The following is a 15675-nucleotide window of genomic DNA, read 5'->3' on the forward strand; positions in this document are numbered from 1 at the left end:
TCAGTCAATCACACCTTACTGATTGTCTCACTCCCTGCAGCAGTCTCTCCACCCCTGCAGCAAGTCCATCCACTGATTTTACGCTCCAGCCTCATTCTCACTGCTTACACTGTACATTGTGTTCTCACCGTGACAAAATGGACTTTTCCCCTGGTGCCTGGGATTTCCTCCACGTTCTCAAAATATGCAACTTAAGGGAAAATTAACCATTAAAATCAGGCAACAACCAAATGTCTCAGCTGGAATGTAGGAGAATACACATTATTAGTGTGTTGGGTCCGTTTTTGATTTAAGTATCAATTATTTAAAAGTATGTTTAATATTTCACACATTGTTAGAGATGTAGAACATGCAAATATGTGCAATACTATCACTCTCATGCAGAAATTACTTACCTAAATAGGATTTTAAAGGGAAATGGTGCCTCCGGTTGTCTTTGAGGTGTGATATGGAAAGATGCAAATGCGAACTGAGACACTCCTGGACACAAATAATGGTAATGATGACGTTTAACTTCAAGTATATAACATTAAGTTAAGTAAATAAAGTGCGAAAGGAAAAATCTAACAAGCAGTGTTTTCCTCGTAGTGTCACGATGTTTTACTTTTATAAATACAATCATTAGGCTTCACACGTTTATCTGAATACATTCATGGAGGGAATGATCATCAGTTGCATGAATGGTCACATTGCAGACATGTTATTGCAAGACAAAGCATTAAAAATGTGCAACACCGACATTCTTCCTGTTTATGCAAATTATGAATGTCCTTTTGCTGAGACGTGAAGAGTACACTAGACACTGTGTGTGTGTATGGGGGGGTGGAATGGCCGAATTGACACTTTATCAGAAAATAAATAAAGCGGCGGCATCTCTGCAGCACAAAGATATGAAGTAGGAGGAAGGAAAGTGGCGCTTTCATGTTTTTTCTGTCTCCTATATTTCGGCAGCTTCTCCTTATATGGGAAAGGAATCGTTTGCACGAGAAAGGGCGGAAACACGGCGCGGTGGCTTCTGGGTAAATTCACCCACATCCAGGAAGAACTGAGAGGAGGTAGCTCAGCCTCATCTGCAAGCCCGGACACTGCACTCAATCCCGCGGCCACATAAACGACCAAATCACGGCTCTTCTTGACCATTTCTCCAGGTAAGGAGCCCGGTTATCTCTCCGCGCTGTTTGTGACTTTTTCAAAAGAAAACCCCGCTGCAGCTGTGGAAAAAAACGAGTTAATAATGCGCCACCGTATCCGTCGAATCATTCAGGAATTATTTATTGAAGACGGTGAAGATTTTAGCCGAGCCCGGTTAGCCTGAGCGCGCGCCGGGAGCTGAATTCTAACGAGTTGTGTGATTAACGCGAGGTATCATGGCGGCTTCGTCCTCTTAACTTCTTCTTTTTTTAAAAGCGGGGTCGCAAAAATGTGGAAACTTGGTGTTCTTCCTGCAGACGAGTGCAACGTTAGCTAACACAGACAGACAGGACCGAGAGAGGGAGGGAGGGAGGGGTGTCTGTGTGTGTGTGTGTATACGTGTGTATCTATGTGTGTGTGTGAGTGGTGAAGATACAGGAAATGAAGGGAACAGCACACACTGAACGACAAAGCGGCGAAGTAACACAGACACACACAAGTCAAAGGTTTAATGTTTTCGTTCATGCTTGGTCTTACATGATAGGTGTGGCGTTCACTGTCACCCGGAATGTTTTGACAGATTGCAGACTGACAGACAGTTAAATCGATGCAAATTCACCTTTTTGTATGTTAAAAGAGGAAACGTGAATATAGTTTAGTTAACAATCTTAATATATCTTCCCAGTTCTTGATACTTAAGTTGGGAAGTGAGCGTGTTACGGTGCAGAATTCCCCATCGACGTTCCGTAGCTTTAGCCTCGCTAGCATTCCCGGGCCGCCTGAAAGCCCAATGATCCCATTAACATCGGCGGCGTGTGTTCCGATTGGTTGCGGATCAGTCTCCTGTGCGGCGGCGGCGAATGTCCAGGTCACGGCTGTGTCGCAGTGACCCGTTTTGTCTTAATGTGTTCGGTTTCCTTCTACGTATATAGCGAGATAACAGCCCGTCTTTGTGTCTGACAGGCTGAGGTTGCCTTATCGATCCACTGAAGTTGCTCTATGTTTACAGAAGGGGTTTCTTAGTGGAAGAAAACAGAGATGGAAACCGTTAAATTGTATGTTCTAATTGATTTGGCTTGATGGAGCAAACAAAAATGCAAGGTTTGTCTATATCGCCACACCAATCAATCAATTCATTATGGTTTTGTCCACTACATTCACATTTAGCCTTTTGGCCTTCTGGCATGTGGTTTGGACCTTTTTCTTTTTGTGGATGTTGGACTGTGAATATTCTCAGACTCACTGCCCTTTTCTGACCCACTTAGAAAGTGTGTGTGTGTGTTAGAAATCAGATTGGACTGCAGTCTCGAGTTTCCTCACAACTTCGAGTGCAAAAAGTGCCACTTTGTCATCCCCAGTAGTTTTTGCAGCACACACACACACACACCCCTCAGTGCTTGATGTCTGTTGTCCATTACACTCAGACTAAAGGGAGTGGCCCTGTAGGGTTAGCTATTACCTGCAAGTCACTCCTCAGCTGGGACAACAGGAAGTGGTGAAATCTGCAGGTATATGCAGCTGTTGCCATTTGGGTCTATGTTAGTGGGGATGTGTGTTCTGTTGTGAAATAGTTAAGAGTGTCAAAGTCCAAGTCTTGGCTCCATCTGAATGAGTCACACAAGAAGGGAAGTTGAGTCTAGATGAGTTTCATATCACAGTTGGCTCCACCTCTACACCTCTACTGCTGCAAATGCTTCTCTGGGTTGAAGCACGTTTATTCAGATGTTTAACAATAAGAAATTAAAGTAACAACACGGGTGGGGAAACAGGATTTTTGGCAGGAATTGATGAATTAAATGTAATAGAGTATGCTTTTCTTAGGTTGCTGTTGTGATTAATGAGGTTAAATAATTTTATGTAACAGCTTCAGGTGATGCATTCCTGAAAAACCTGCCTGGTCCTGCCTGAAGGAGTCCTTGTGACACAGGGACTTAAACACTACTGAGGAGTAAAGGCTGCTTCAGCTACTTTCCCAACTTGAAAACAGTAAACTTAACTTTTTTGTGACATATTTAAAGACTTTGTACTGGCACAAATCATGTGATGAACACATTAACAACAAAACAAGGCTGCTTCAGCATCAGCCATCACTGCTGAAAAACGCTGAAATCAACTCTGTCATTATATATTTAAAGATTTTGTCAAGCTCCTAGTCGGCAGTGAAAGTGAGAAGGTAACAACGGGTTTATCTCAGGCCTCATTACTGAGAGATCAGTGTGTTTTGTGTGACGGCCAGCCAGGTGAAAGTACCTCGGGACTGAATCCTCTGTCACACAGGTGAAAGCAGTGTTAGATTACAGATGGCTGGTGAAAGGTTAGACTTCTTGTTTGCTGTGCGTAACTCATCAGTTAAGTGTAAGTGTGTTCTGGGCTAAAGTCACACATTAATGGTGTGTTTGTGAGGCTGTTGTTTGTGGTTGTGTCATTGCGAATCCTCCAAACGCGTTGACAGTGCAGCACAGCGTCCCGTTGGTCTTCATTTCTTTACTCAGCATGTTCTGACCTGCTTCCTGACGATCCCATTCTTTCTCTTGTTGCTGCTCGGCCCCTCTGATGGCAGCACTCCGGCATAAACCACAAGCCTGCTGCATTTGCACAGAATGCCCCATTTACATTCTGTGCTGTCAGTTATTCAAACTATGTGCAGTTATTTTCTGAGGTAAGATGGAAGCTCTTCAGAGGCGGAACGGAAATTGTTTGTAAAATTTGCATCAACGGGATACAAATAGTAAATGCAGGATGGAGAAGGATGCTGACATCTGATGGATTTGATTGTAACATAAAAACTTTTAGCATGAGACAGTTTAGCTACTGAACCTCTCCGTTGCATACATTGTTCACATCAACACAAACATTTTCACTTCGGCTAAGATCTTTGAAGTGAAGCAGCCGACGCCCCGCAGAGCTGCAGAAGATGCTGCTGCTGTTGTTTATGAACTGCCTCCCTCCGTCTCACAGGTATGGCAGAGTTGGTGAGTCTGGTGCAGCGGCTGGAGGTGGCGGTGGGCCGCCTGGAGTCCATGTCGAGCTCCAACGGAGGAGGTGGTGGTGCTGGAGGAGGTAATCAGCAAGTATAATAAGTGTGGAATAATGCCATCTATTGTGAGAAACGTGCTTGGTTATCATGGATGAGATATCATTCCATGTCCATGTAGGAGTTTTTGTTAAGTTTGCTGCTGTGATAAAGTGGCATGTGACAAACGCATGACTTGTGTTTTTCCTGTCACGCCCCCTTAATGCTTTTAACTCTTAAGTTGTTCTTCCTTTCCAGTCGTGTCTGCATACGTGGAGGCGTTTGATGTCATCATCAGCGGCCCCGTGGCCCTGTATGCTTCTCTAAGCAAGAAGATAGGGGGCGACGTCCAGAAGCATGTAGGTAAAAATATCGGGCAGAGAACGGAACTTATCAGTCGTCTTCCTCTGAGGTTTGTTAACTTTGTACACTTTTAATTTTATTCCAAACTCTCCTAGGCGGATATGATGATTCAGGCCTTCTCCTGTCAGAGACAGCTCATTTCCACCGCCTCTTCATGCCAGAAGCCGGCTGACGTGAGTAGAACACACCAGCTTACCTGTAACCTGATTGTAATCAGACTTCAGAATCTGCTCATTATCACATTAAATCTATCTTATCACTGTTTATCAAATTCTCCTGTTTCATCTCCAGGCAGCTTTGGCGACTGTGCTGCAGCCGCTGTGCGCCATCATCCAGAAGGTGGAGACCTTCCGCGAGCAAAACCGCAACTCGCCATTCTTCAACCATCTCACTGCCGTGAGCGAGAGCGCCCCCGCCCTCGGCTGGGTCACCATAGTGAGTTGACGGGGGGGGGGGGGCGAGTGATCGGCAGTAAAGGGAGCTTTTTGGCACTGTCACTATGTGCCGATGGCTGGTGTGTGGGCGGGGGTAAATGGGTGTCATACCCAGAAACAAGCCGCTCTTTGATTCTCCCGTCATTGGGCACGGGGACAGTTCCTTGGCAAACCAATGCTGGTAACAGAGCCTCACTGTTAGTTTTGATGATTAACTGTTTGTTTGACTGTGTGATTGTCATGAATAATACATGGAGCTGCATAGAGGAGCATAATAGATGCAGGAGTTTAGCATATGCCCACTCCTGTTCCAGGCTTATTTCCCATGTTTTTACCAGTACTTGCCCTGTAAAGTTGTGCTGTTGTTGTTGTAAACATTGATGGAATTGTGTTTGCCTTTTGTGTCACAGGCTCCAAAGCCAGGCCCCTTTGTTAAAGAAATGCAGGACGCTGCCACGTTCTACACCAACCGGGTGCTCAAGGACTTCAAAGAAAAGTAAGGAGGGATTCATGGGAAATTGCAGTTCTTCCTAACTTTGTCAAGAACTCGTCCACACAAACCCCACATCTTTTTTTGAGATGCCGTCTAAATAAACTATCAGAATCTTTGAGATGCAGCAGGGCTGTTTGCTGGGCCCCCCCATCTTCCCTTAAGTATTGGTGTGTGTTTTGTAAAACGTGTACGGATTTCACGACTGGAACTCAATCATGAACAGCGTCTTCCTTCCGTTCTGACCCACAGGGACAAGACGCATGTGGACTGGGTGAAGGCGTACCTCTCCATCTGGACCGAGATGCAGAGCTACATCAAACAGCATCACACCGTCGGACTGTCCTGGAGCAAGAGTGTAAGCCTGCGTTCTGACACTGCTCCACTTCCCATCACAGTCTCATGGGCGTTCCTCCCTCTTTCACTATTTCCAGTTTTCCACCGTTCCTGCACTCCTCTGCCCTCATTTCTTCCATTGCGGATGCTCTATTGCTAAATCTGACATTCAGCACCACATGCATGAAGTTCTTGAGCAGTAGTTAAAGAACACGTCTATTCGGTTCATGTGTCTGTTTCACTCACGGTCAAATGCTTTTCTCACCTCAGGGTGCCGTCGCCTCTGCAGCAGCGGCACCCAGAGCTCCCGCCGGCGGTTGCCCTCCCCCTCCTCCCCCCGGACCTCCTCCTCCTCCGATGAACGTCGGACAGTCGGCAACAAGTGGTGGCGAAGATGACCGCAACGCTCTGTTTGACTCCATCAACAAAGGATTTGACATCACCAGCGGTAGGTAGAAGTGGAGCTCTGTGTCTCCCACATCTGGTTGCCAGGCATGTAGCGTGTTGCACCACAGGACTTAACACGGTTACCCCCTCCTCCTCCTCCTCTCCCCCCCCCCCCCCCCCCCCAGGCCTGAAGCACGTGAGCGATGAACAGAAGACCCACAAGAATCCTACCCTGCGGAGTCAGGCCACCGCTCCAGTGCGTACCGGGCCCAAGCCTTTCTCTCCCAGCCCTCGACCCGCCGCGGCCACCACCCCGACCCGCAAGCTGCCCCCCGTGCTCGAGCTGGAGGGAAAGAAGTGGAAAGTGGTAAGTTATCGGCTCACTCTGCCTTGGTGTTTACTTTATGAGGCCATGCCTGTACCACTCCAAGCTAAATCAGTTTATCCTCATTATGTGCTTCACTTGTCACCCTTTCTGTGGTTTTTGGCTCGACTCAAAGGTGTCTGACGTTATGCAGAAGACCGAAGTAGCACAATGATTCATTCAGACGGAATTGCGTTCACTTGTTGTTATTGCTGCTCACTCTTCTTCTTCCTCGCTCTGCAGGAGAACCAAGAGGGAGCGCAGAACCTGACCATCAGCAACACCGAGCTGAAGCAGGTGGTCTACGCCTACAAGTGTAACAACAGCACACTGCACGTCAAAGGCAAAATCAACTCCATCACTTTAGGTAAGAACATCTGACGTTTTAAATTTACATCGTCAGTCAATCTGGTGACTGTGATCTTCACTATGTTCATGCTATTCTTAGAAGTAAACAGATTCCTCTAGTTATACTTTTGTGTCTCTCTGGCAGACAACTGTAAGAAAATTGGCCTGGTGTTCAACGATGTCGTGGGCATCGTGGAGGTCATCAACTGCAGAGACGCCAAGATCCAGGTGTGTACAGCCTTACCAAGTGCCTTGCTCAAGGGATCGGCCTGGTTTGTTGGACCCGGTGTGAATTTTTGCCACCTCGCCTTTTTGTTTCTAGGTCCTGGGCAAAGTCCCCATCGTCTCCATCAACAAGACGGACGGTTGCCATGTCTACCTGAGCGCCGACTCCCTGAGCTGCGAGATCGTCAGTGCCAAGAGTTCGGAGATGAACATCCTGGTCCCTGGCTGCGACGGAGAATTTGTGAGTCATTTTGTGCAATGAAGTCGTGATTGAAGTAGCACAAACTTCTAAAGTCCATGTTTCCATTCTCTGTACATGACAAATTGTTTCTCACCCTCTTAGTCGGAGCACGCTGTTCCTGAGCAGTTCAAGACTATTTGGGATGGCCAGAGCCTTGTCACCTCAGCAACGGAGATCAACGGGTAGAGTGGGGCACTGAGCAAAATGGCCGCCCCTCCTCAGCGCCTGGCCCATTTTTTGCAAACGCCTGACTGATCCACCACCCTGCCAGCTAACTCTCACACTGTAGACTGAGATTCGGACCTCATGCAGTATCGCCTTTCCTCCCCCCTCCCTCCCCTCTACCTTATCAGCCAATCACAGCTTAAGCTGTTCCTTCCATAAGCCAATGAGAGGACTGCTCGCAGTATCTTGAGCATTCCTTCAGCCAATCGCAGGGAGCAGCTTGTCATTCGAATTGGTTTCCCCTTTGGCCAGTGAGCACTTTTCAAAATCATGAGTTTTGCCAATAACTGGGATGCTCTATCATATTTTATACCTATCTGGACCATTTCATGCTAAATTTATCATGTAGAATAGAAAACGCAGACACCCGGCTCCATCATCAGTGACATGGGTATTGACTTGATATCAACGGCACTGAAGCCAATCAGGCTTTACTATCGGGACGCTTAAGGTATTCATTCTTTCCTTTCCTCTTCCTAGTTGGGAGGGGCTGGTGTGTTTCGGATTTATGTTCCATTATATGCAATTCTTTGGTGAAGCACTTGTATAACAACGATGCCCTTTTACAGAGGACACTGCTACCACATCACTTCCATTGACGTCAAGTATAGAAATGAAAACATTTTTGGTAGACGCACAAAATTTGTCGGCACTCTCATCACACATGGCTGTAAAAACAAGTAGTGTGTAGCATCACTGTCTATTGTGCGTCACAAAACTCAACTAAAAACGCTGTGAACATTATCATTCCACGTGCTTCCCCTCAAACCCACACAAAAGACATTCCTGACTATAAAAGCATTCCATGTAGGGAGACATTCAAGGAAAAGCGGCAGAAAAGAGAGATCCTGGTTCCTGCTGCTGATGCAAATAAGGAGAAAATGGTACCATAGAGACTAAAGGGTGTAATCCAAGATGGTTTCTATTAAAGATCAGACGTAACTGCTGTAAACATGTATAGCTTTCATTGACCAGTCTTAAATATGAGCCCCACCATCGGCGTCTCTCCACTCACTCACTCAGACACATCTGCACTCGTATCTCTTTCATTATCCTCTGGTCTTGTAGCTGTCAGGCTCTTTGCTGGATTTTCTCTATTGTCTCTTTATTTGACCTCTTATGTTCCAAACCCTGCTCATTAGTACTGGAGACATTAAAAATGTTGCAATAAAATGAATATGGTGTCCTTTTTGCTGGCTCGAGCAACAATGATCCAGGTTATACCCGAGAACAGAAGATTTTATTCCAAAAGACAATTTCAACAACATCGAAGCAGCGCAGAAGTCTGGAGTTAGTAGTACAGTAACTGATAAAAAAAAAAGTAGCAAAAAATCAACCTAAGTTCACATAACAGCATCAGCACATGGTCAAATCTGAACAGTGATCAGTGCAATAGACAGGAATCATGTGCCTCTGCTGCTCTGCTCCCATTTAAAAACAAAAACAATGGCTTGTTAACATCTTAATTGACTTGCATTGTGTTTCTCATGTTAAACAGCTTAATATATATCTATAACCTATATAGAATCTAAGCTGACTAAAGGAGTTTCTGTCAGCATCTTAAGGGTCCTAGTGCAGGTAAGGCAGCAGGTTGGCGTTGAACCACTCCCTGGTGAACTGGAGGTGGTCTCCCTCTGAGGCCAGGAAGACCAGCTTTCCAGCTTTGTCCATCGCTGCCAGACCCAGACGATCCTGCAGCGAGAGAAACACGTGTTAGAAGTTGAACCGTGACAGATGAAGGTAAAAACAGTAATCTCTTTGTCTCCCTCACACAGAACAAACTGTATATCACCCTGAAAACAAACACACGGGACAGTTACCTCTTGGTAGAGGACGCTCTCCTGGAGTGTTTCAGTCTCTTTGGCCTGGCCGGTTTTCAGGAAGCCGAACCACTAAAATGAAGGAACGAGGGGTTTTAATAGCACACATCTCTTTCTCAGAATCTGTGTGGTAAACATAGGACAGGATGCGTAAGGTGTGTGTGTCTTTGGTATGTTACCTCTGTATCGACAGGATCCACCACAGTGTCCTCCAAGAACTTGACCATGACAAACTTATCCAGCAATTGCAGATTCTTCCTATATGTCTCGTTTACACCCTTTAAGGGGAAAAAAGCATAAAAACTTAATACATTGTTTGAACCAGTACACTATTTCTGCCCTGACTTCACATATTGCCGCATACTGACCCTCTCCTGGTTGATGTCAGCCAGGAAGAGGCTGTACTTCCTGTACAGATCATCCTTGAGGGGGTCGTGCCAGTACTGGGCCTGCACCAGGCTGATGAAACACACATACACACACACGCAGCGGATGATAATACAATCATCAACCTACACAATATACAGACAAAGACGCACAATCATTTCAGAGAGTTGGAGAAAGTGACAACTCACTTATTTTGGACCAAATCGTTGTAAGCTCCATTGTTGAGAGCTCTGCGTATCATATCACAGATGTATGAGCTTTCTCCTGGACACTTGGGGAGTCCATACACTCCTGAGGACCAGCAATTAATCATTGTCATTAATTAATAACACTGCAACTGCCAATGATCATTGTCTCATGAAGAGAATCAAGAGAATTTCTGTAAAATTAGGGAGCTTCGTGGCTTTACCTTGGTGCTGCCCGCCAACTGAGATCAGGGTTTTCATTGGTGGAGAGGGACAACGCTGTGCTACCGCCCGCCTAGGAGAGAGAGGAAGAGAGGAACCATGAGAGGAACCTGAACCCTCTTCCCGTCTCACTCATGTGTCTATCTAAAGCCGTCTACTGGTTATACATACAGAAACTGCGCCCCCTGGGAGAAGCCCATGGCATTGTATCCTCCGCTCAATTCGGGGTCCTGAGCCAGCTGACTGCACACCATGGACACTTGCTCATTCACATCCATGAAAAACCCATTTCCTGTGTCCTGGAGAAGAGAAATGCAAAAAGTTCAAAGCATGACCGACAGATTCACGGAGGAAAATGAGCAGCAACCACCAAGAAAAGGGCAAAGAGAATAAGTGTGTGTCGTAACAGATCAAAGCCAAAGCGAAAGTGCCGTGCTGGTTTGCTATGAATATTAACATGGAGGGGGATTGTAAAGGTCCTATGTTTCTGATGTAACATGTGGTACAAGCACTGCAAATAACACAGTATAGGAATCCTAGTTTGGTCTTATTGAGTGTTGTGCAAGAGAACAAGGATTGGATTTTGCTTCTATAGAACCAAAATATTACAAAAAGTGAAAATATGCATGAATGGATCCAATTCCCTCCAGCATCTCAAATACGGTGATGGATTTTCTTGTATCCACTATTTTTTACCTGAATCACATTCTTGCCAATCATCAGCGAGGTCACTTTAATACCAGGAACCTCCTCCTCGATCATCTTCTTGATCGCCCCCATGCTGAATGGGTTACAACAGTTGTCACCTGGCAGAGGCATGGATGTAGGGTTTGTATTATGCATTTGATCTGAGAGAAACTTTGCTTCATGGACAGTCAGAATATGTTGTAGTTGATTGTTGTTGCACACTGGCATTGATCCAGTATTGTTTACTATACAGATATTGCGTCTATATTATAGTATGATTCGATTTGACAGCCACTAATATGTGAAAGTATTGTTTACTCACCCATCCCATGCCAGAGCACCAGCGGGACGGTCCCGTTAGCGGATCTATTAACCGGACTGCCAGCAGTCAACAACACTGGCACAGACAGAAGGAACCACAGGAGAACTGGCCTCATCCTGGACCCTGAAACAGAACACAGAACACCGGGAGAGGGGGGTCAAACTAAGCACAGGGGGCCACAGGAAGATCGCTGTCACCCTGGACCCTAAGGGGGGTCAAACATGTTGACAAATCTAAAGGTGACGAAAGAGAGCGAGTCACGTGACGAACACAAACTAAAGTCTGCGCATTTCCTCTAATCTAGAACAGTGACGGAGCATTCCGTCAACACAATGGCGCCGTTTCACACATCAGCATTGTTTTTGGCCGATAGAAGACAAAGCTGCACCAAACGGAAACCCGGAAAGATAAAAGACTCATTTGAATCGCTGGGAACAATCTAATCGTTTGCCAAGGAGCACGGGAGCTGACATCCAAGCAACGACGAAACTATTCTATCACATACTCCAAATAAAAATGCTTTAAATAAACACGATATTTATAAATAGGTTTAACAACAAAACAAACTCTAGTGTTTCTAATTCAACAAAACAAGTCTCACCGTCCATGTTCGCTTCCTGCTTTTGAAGCCGCTGTTTATCACGTGACCCCCTACGGCTACAAAAACCAATCAGATTCAAGGGGCGGAGTCAACAACCGAGAGGGCGGAAATGTCGAACTTGTGATTAGCCCCCTTAGCAACGCGAGTGTGATCTGATTAAAACAGGGCCGATTTTGCAATTTCGATCAAGCGATTAGAGTGATTATACGCTTACGGCTATATCGCGGCTTAGATTCGCGTTTGAATATCTTCACTCTCACAGCGCGGATGTTCATCTTGGAAAGTTTTCCTCGTTAGCTCGCCATGCTAAGCTGGTTACGAACATCAACGACAACAACATTCCAGCATTCCAGGCACTAGTAAGGAGGAGACGCATCTAGGAAACAAGTAGAGGATGTCTATTAAATACGACGAGCCTCCTCTGGACGGGAGTTATGATGTCGTGGGCTCGTTTCCTAAAAGTTTTGGCTACGGCGGAGAGGAAGCAGACATGGAGGAGAGCTCGACATCAGCTGACTCCAAACCGAGGATACTGCTGATGGGACTGAGGCGGAGCGGCAAGTCCTCCATCCAGAAGGTAAAGATCTGGACCGAATCCATACCCGATCATCAAATTGTGGTGTTATCAGCTCACATTCTCTCATATTTAATCATTTATGCGGGGACGTAACTGATGTTCTTTGCTGATCCAGGCAGGACAAATGTTGCCTAGATCAGCAGATTGCGCAATATGATCACAAGGCTGCGTACTGATTAGGGTACAGGGTCTGACTCGGCTAAGGTTTAGGTTCGTTTTCATTCTTTTTTTATTATTACTGATCAAATTTTTTATATTAGTTATTGCAGAAAAATAGTTGCACGTTTGAAATTACAGTAATAATCACAAAAATGATGAAACAGAAGATTTTAAGTGTATAATACCTATAAACTGGAGAATTTGTTCATTTAAATAAGCTGATGGAACAGTTGAAGGGAATCCAATGTCTGTTAAGTTGTCTCAGTGGATAACAGCACTAATAATTACGATACATGGAGGACATGAAGGGATTCTATCTGTTCCACATGTGATCTGGTCTTGGGACATCTGAAGGACCTGGACTGGGATTCCGCCTGTGATAGAAATAGTGGAATCTTCCTGTCCTCATCCTGTCACACTTTCTGCTCTGGCCCAGGTTGTCTTCCACAAGATGTCGCCCAATGAGACGCTGTTCCTGGAAAGCACCAACAAAATCTACAAGGATGATATCTCCAGCAGCTCCTTTGTTAATTTCCAGATCTGGGACTTTCCTGGTCAGGTGGACTTCTTCGACCCGACCTTCGACAGTGAGATGATCTTCAAGGGAACGGGCGCCTTGATCTTTGTCATTGATGCTCAGGTAGGAAGACAGAAGAATGAGTCAGACGCTTCCTGTGTGAGGGGAAATGACATCATGGCTTCATTTTGTGTCTCTCTCTTCTCTTAGGATGATTATGTAGAAGCTCTCGTCAGGCTTCACCTCACTGTCTCTCGGGCCTTTAAAGCCAACCCAGATATTAACTTTGAGGTGTTCATTCATAAAGTCGACGGTCTGACCGATGACCACAAAATCGAAACGCACAGAGACATCCATCAGAGGGCCAACGATGACCTCGCCGATGCCAGCCTGGAGAAGCTTCATCTCAGGTGAGTGTCTGTGAACGCCGCTTATGAACGTTGCCGAGGAATCAAACATCGTTGAGATAAGCATATTCTCTCTCTCTCTCTCTCTCTCTCTCTCTCTCTCTCTCTCTCTCTCTCTCTCTCTCTCTCTCTCTCTCTCTCTCTCTCTCTCTCTCTCTCTCTCTCTCTCTCTCTCTCTCTCTCTCTCTCTCTCTCTCTCTCTCTCTCTCTCTCTCTCTCTCTCTCTCTCTCTCTCTCTCTCTCTCTCTCTCTCTCTCTCTCTCTCTCTCTCTCTCTCTCTCTCTCTCTCTCTCTCTCTCTCCTCAGCTTCTACCTAACCAGCATCTATGACCACTCCATCTTTGAGGCCTTCAGCAAAGTCGTCCAGAAGCTCATTCCTCAGCTGCCAACTTTGGAGAACCTTTTGAACATCTTCATCTCCGTATGTGTATCTCACGCAAGCTAACAACTACAAGCACACTGATCCCTGAACATCTCGACGGCACTGAATCCATTGCCTTCGTGTTTTGCAGCATTCTGGGATCGAGAAGGCTTTCCTGTTTGACGTCGTCAGTAAGATTTACATCGCCACCGACAGCTCTCCTGTGGACATGCAGTCCTACGAACTCTGCTGTGACATGATCGATGTTGTCATCGACGTCTCCTGCATTTACGGGTGAGGGGGATTTTATTATTTACACTTGTATCTATAAATCACTTTTATTATTTACACTCAATCTGCCAAAAGTGTTGGCAAAGGCTGCCTGTAGGAGTGTAAAGGAGCTTTCCATCTTTCTCTTCTTCATGGCAGGCTAATAGGGGAGGGCACCGCTGCTGCTGCCTATGACAAAGAGTCGTTGGCTATCATCAAGCTCAACAACACCACGGTGCTTTACTTGAAAGAAGTCACAAAGTTCTGGCTCTCGTCTGCATTCTCCGAGAGGAAAGCTTTGAGAGGAAAGGTGAGCACTTCAGATCGTATAAACAGCTTAAAAGCAAGTATTATTAGACGGTAGCTTTATTAAAACAGCGTGTCTTAAGATGCAGAGGCTCAGCGGCTGTGGGTTATTTGTTATTTCTGTTATTCCAAGTTTTAGCAGTTTAAAGCTGCATTTTCCCTGTTTCTTCATTTTGCAGGTTTGATTGAATACAATTTCCACTGTTTCCGCAAAGCCATCCATGAGATCTTTGAAGTGGGCTCGTCGTCACAAGGCAGCGACGGGAGTCCAGCCGCCTCGACCAGTAACAGCTTGAGCGGACGCACATACGCTTCACTGAATGGAAGCGCTGTTTAAAAGGATGAAGAGGGAGAAATCATATTTTTTTATGACTTATTAAATGCAGAAAAGGCAGCAGAATGGTGATTTGAGACGCCGAGATCTGTGACGGGATGATGATGATGATGTCACTTTGGTGTTTCTAAGGATGCAAAGCAGATTGGAGTGGAAAGTCTGAGCTCTTCTGGACTGAACACACTCTGACTCTTCCTCTGCATCTTCTGGTTTGACAGGAGAAGAAGAGATGCCTCCTCTGTATTCTCATCTCTTCATTCCAATTTCCAAACCACATAAAACTGCCTTAACTAAGATTTAGCTGGGATTTAATAAATACATCAGGTAAAAAAATGCCAAAAAAAATGACTTTCCTATTTCCTGCTTGGTTATCGGTGGGAAAATGTCCCACTTCCGGTTTGCTGTTGATCTTATCGGCCAGTTTCCTGTTTACTCTGTAACGCAAAAAACATTTATGAAAGATTCTGATATGATAACATAATTTAAAATCTACATTCTAAAGGTGGTGCGGAAGCTGTTTCGTGTTCCTGCTCCTTTTATTTTGAAATATCGAGTGCTGTTAAGTGGGTTTGGACGTGTGAGTGTTTGTTCCTCTGCTGTGGCTCGCCGTGTTTTCAGTTGATAATGACTCATGTGACAAGCTGGCGGCGATCTGCTCAGGATCTCCACAGACCGTAACCTGTGCCAGTTGGACCATTAGGGGCCTCGCTTGATGAACTGCAGGGTTTGACAGCCTGTTAGTCTTAAATAACTGATGTTTATTTTCCCCTTTGACCAGCCTGCCTCACCAGCTGAGAGTTTCCTTTGGCAACATTTTTCTAAAGATTCAACTTGTAGCACTTATTTTGCCTTTTTCAGTGTGACTTTTTTTTTATTATTGTATATAATTCTTTAATAAAGTATATATTTCATATTTTGTTGCGTCAAAGCCTAAGAAAGAAGTGCATCCTCTCTGATTTCAAC

At 45.4% G+C, this 15675-nt stretch overlaps 3 protein-coding genes across 4 annotated transcripts; 2 read left to right on the forward strand and 1 right to left on the reverse strand.

The window, feature by feature from the left end:
• The first annotated feature begins 1016 nt into the window (after positions 1 to 1016).
• cap1 (CAP, adenylate cyclase-associated protein 1 (yeast)) lies at positions 1017 to 8730 on the forward strand. Its single transcript, XM_076139644.1, has 13 exons — positions 1017 to 1148; positions 4090 to 4191; positions 4403 to 4503; positions 4603 to 4680; positions 4799 to 4942; positions 5352 to 5437; positions 5684 to 5789; positions 6038 to 6215; positions 6340 to 6521; positions 6762 to 6885; positions 7012 to 7094; positions 7189 to 7332; positions 7435 to 8730. The coding sequence occupies exons 2-13, from the start codon at positions 4092 to 4094 to the stop codon at positions 7516 to 7518; spliced, it is 1410 nt and encodes a 469-aa protein (XP_075995759.1). The 5' UTR covers positions 1017 to 1148; positions 4090 to 4091; the 3' UTR covers positions 7519 to 8730.
• Positions 8731 to 8741: 11 nt separating this feature from the next.
• ppt1 (palmitoyl-protein thioesterase 1 (ceroid-lipofuscinosis, neuronal 1, infantile)) lies at positions 8742 to 11880 on the reverse strand. Of its 2 annotated transcripts, none has more exons than XM_076139647.1 (10): positions 11782 to 11880; positions 11181 to 11303; positions 10868 to 10977; positions 10343 to 10470; positions 10174 to 10244; positions 9953 to 10055; positions 9746 to 9836; positions 9557 to 9655; positions 9378 to 9449; positions 8742 to 9249 (listed from the first exon to the last, which is right to left on the reverse strand). In XM_076139647.1, exons 1-10 carry the CDS (start codon positions 11786 to 11788, stop codon positions 9127 to 9129), a joined length of 927 nt encoding a protein of 308 aa, XP_075995762.1. In that variant the 5' UTR covers positions 11789 to 11880; the 3' UTR covers positions 8742 to 9126. The 2 variants fall into 2 exon arrangements, with proteins under 2 accessions (XP_075995762.1, XP_075995761.1); XM_076139646.1 differs by lacking the exon at positions 11782 to 11880 and adding an exon at positions 11632 to 11734.
• Positions 11881 to 12175: 295 nt separating this feature from the next.
• rragcb (Ras-related GTP binding Cb) lies at positions 12176 to 15625 on the forward strand. Its single transcript, XM_076139645.1, is given in 8 exon segments — positions 12176 to 12358; positions 12954 to 13157; positions 13245 to 13444; positions 13748 to 13862; positions 13954 to 14096; positions 14232 to 14335; positions 14338 to 14382; positions 14558 to 15625. Coding segments are annotated over 8 exon segments (1152 nt in total). The 3' UTR covers positions 14716 to 15625.
• The last annotated feature ends 50 nt before the right edge of the window (positions 15626 to 15675 follow it).

Source organism: Genypterus blacodes, unplaced genomic scaffold (genome assembly GCF_046128005.1).
Source record: "Genypterus blacodes isolate CSIRO-AG114 ecotype Tasmania unplaced genomic scaffold, CSIRO-AGI_Gbla_v1 ptg000438l_1, whole genome shotgun sequence".
Classification (NCBI taxonomy): domain Eukaryota; kingdom Metazoa; phylum Chordata; class Actinopteri; order Ophidiiformes; family Ophidiidae; genus Genypterus; species Genypterus blacodes.

Bases quoted from the DNA above. Each gene is read 5' to 3' on its own strand.
- ppt1 (XM_076139646.1), bottom strand. From the start codon at position 11,653: ATGTCAGCTCCCGTGCTCCTTG. The intron at 10,245-10,342 runs GTATGTATAACC...TCTCTCTCCTAG, and splicing joins TCCCAGGGGGCGCAGTTTCT to GCGGGCGGTAGCACAGCGTT. The intron at 9,837-9,952 runs GTGAGTTGTCAC...GTGTTTCATCAG, and splicing joins AACGATTTGGTCCAAAATAA to CCTGGTGCAGGCCCAGTACT.
- cap1 (XM_076139644.1), top strand. From the start codon at position 4,092: ATGGCAGAGTTGGTGAGTCTGGTGCAGCGGCTGGAGGTGGCGGTGGGC. The intron at 6,216-6,339 runs GTAGGTAGAAGT...CCCCCCCCCCAG, and splicing joins AGGATTTGACATCACCAGCG to GCCTGAAGCACGTGAGCGAT. The intron at 7,333-7,434 runs GTGAGTCATTTT...TCACCCTCTTAG, and splicing joins CTGGCTGCGACGGAGAATTT to TCGGAGCACGCTGTTCCTGA.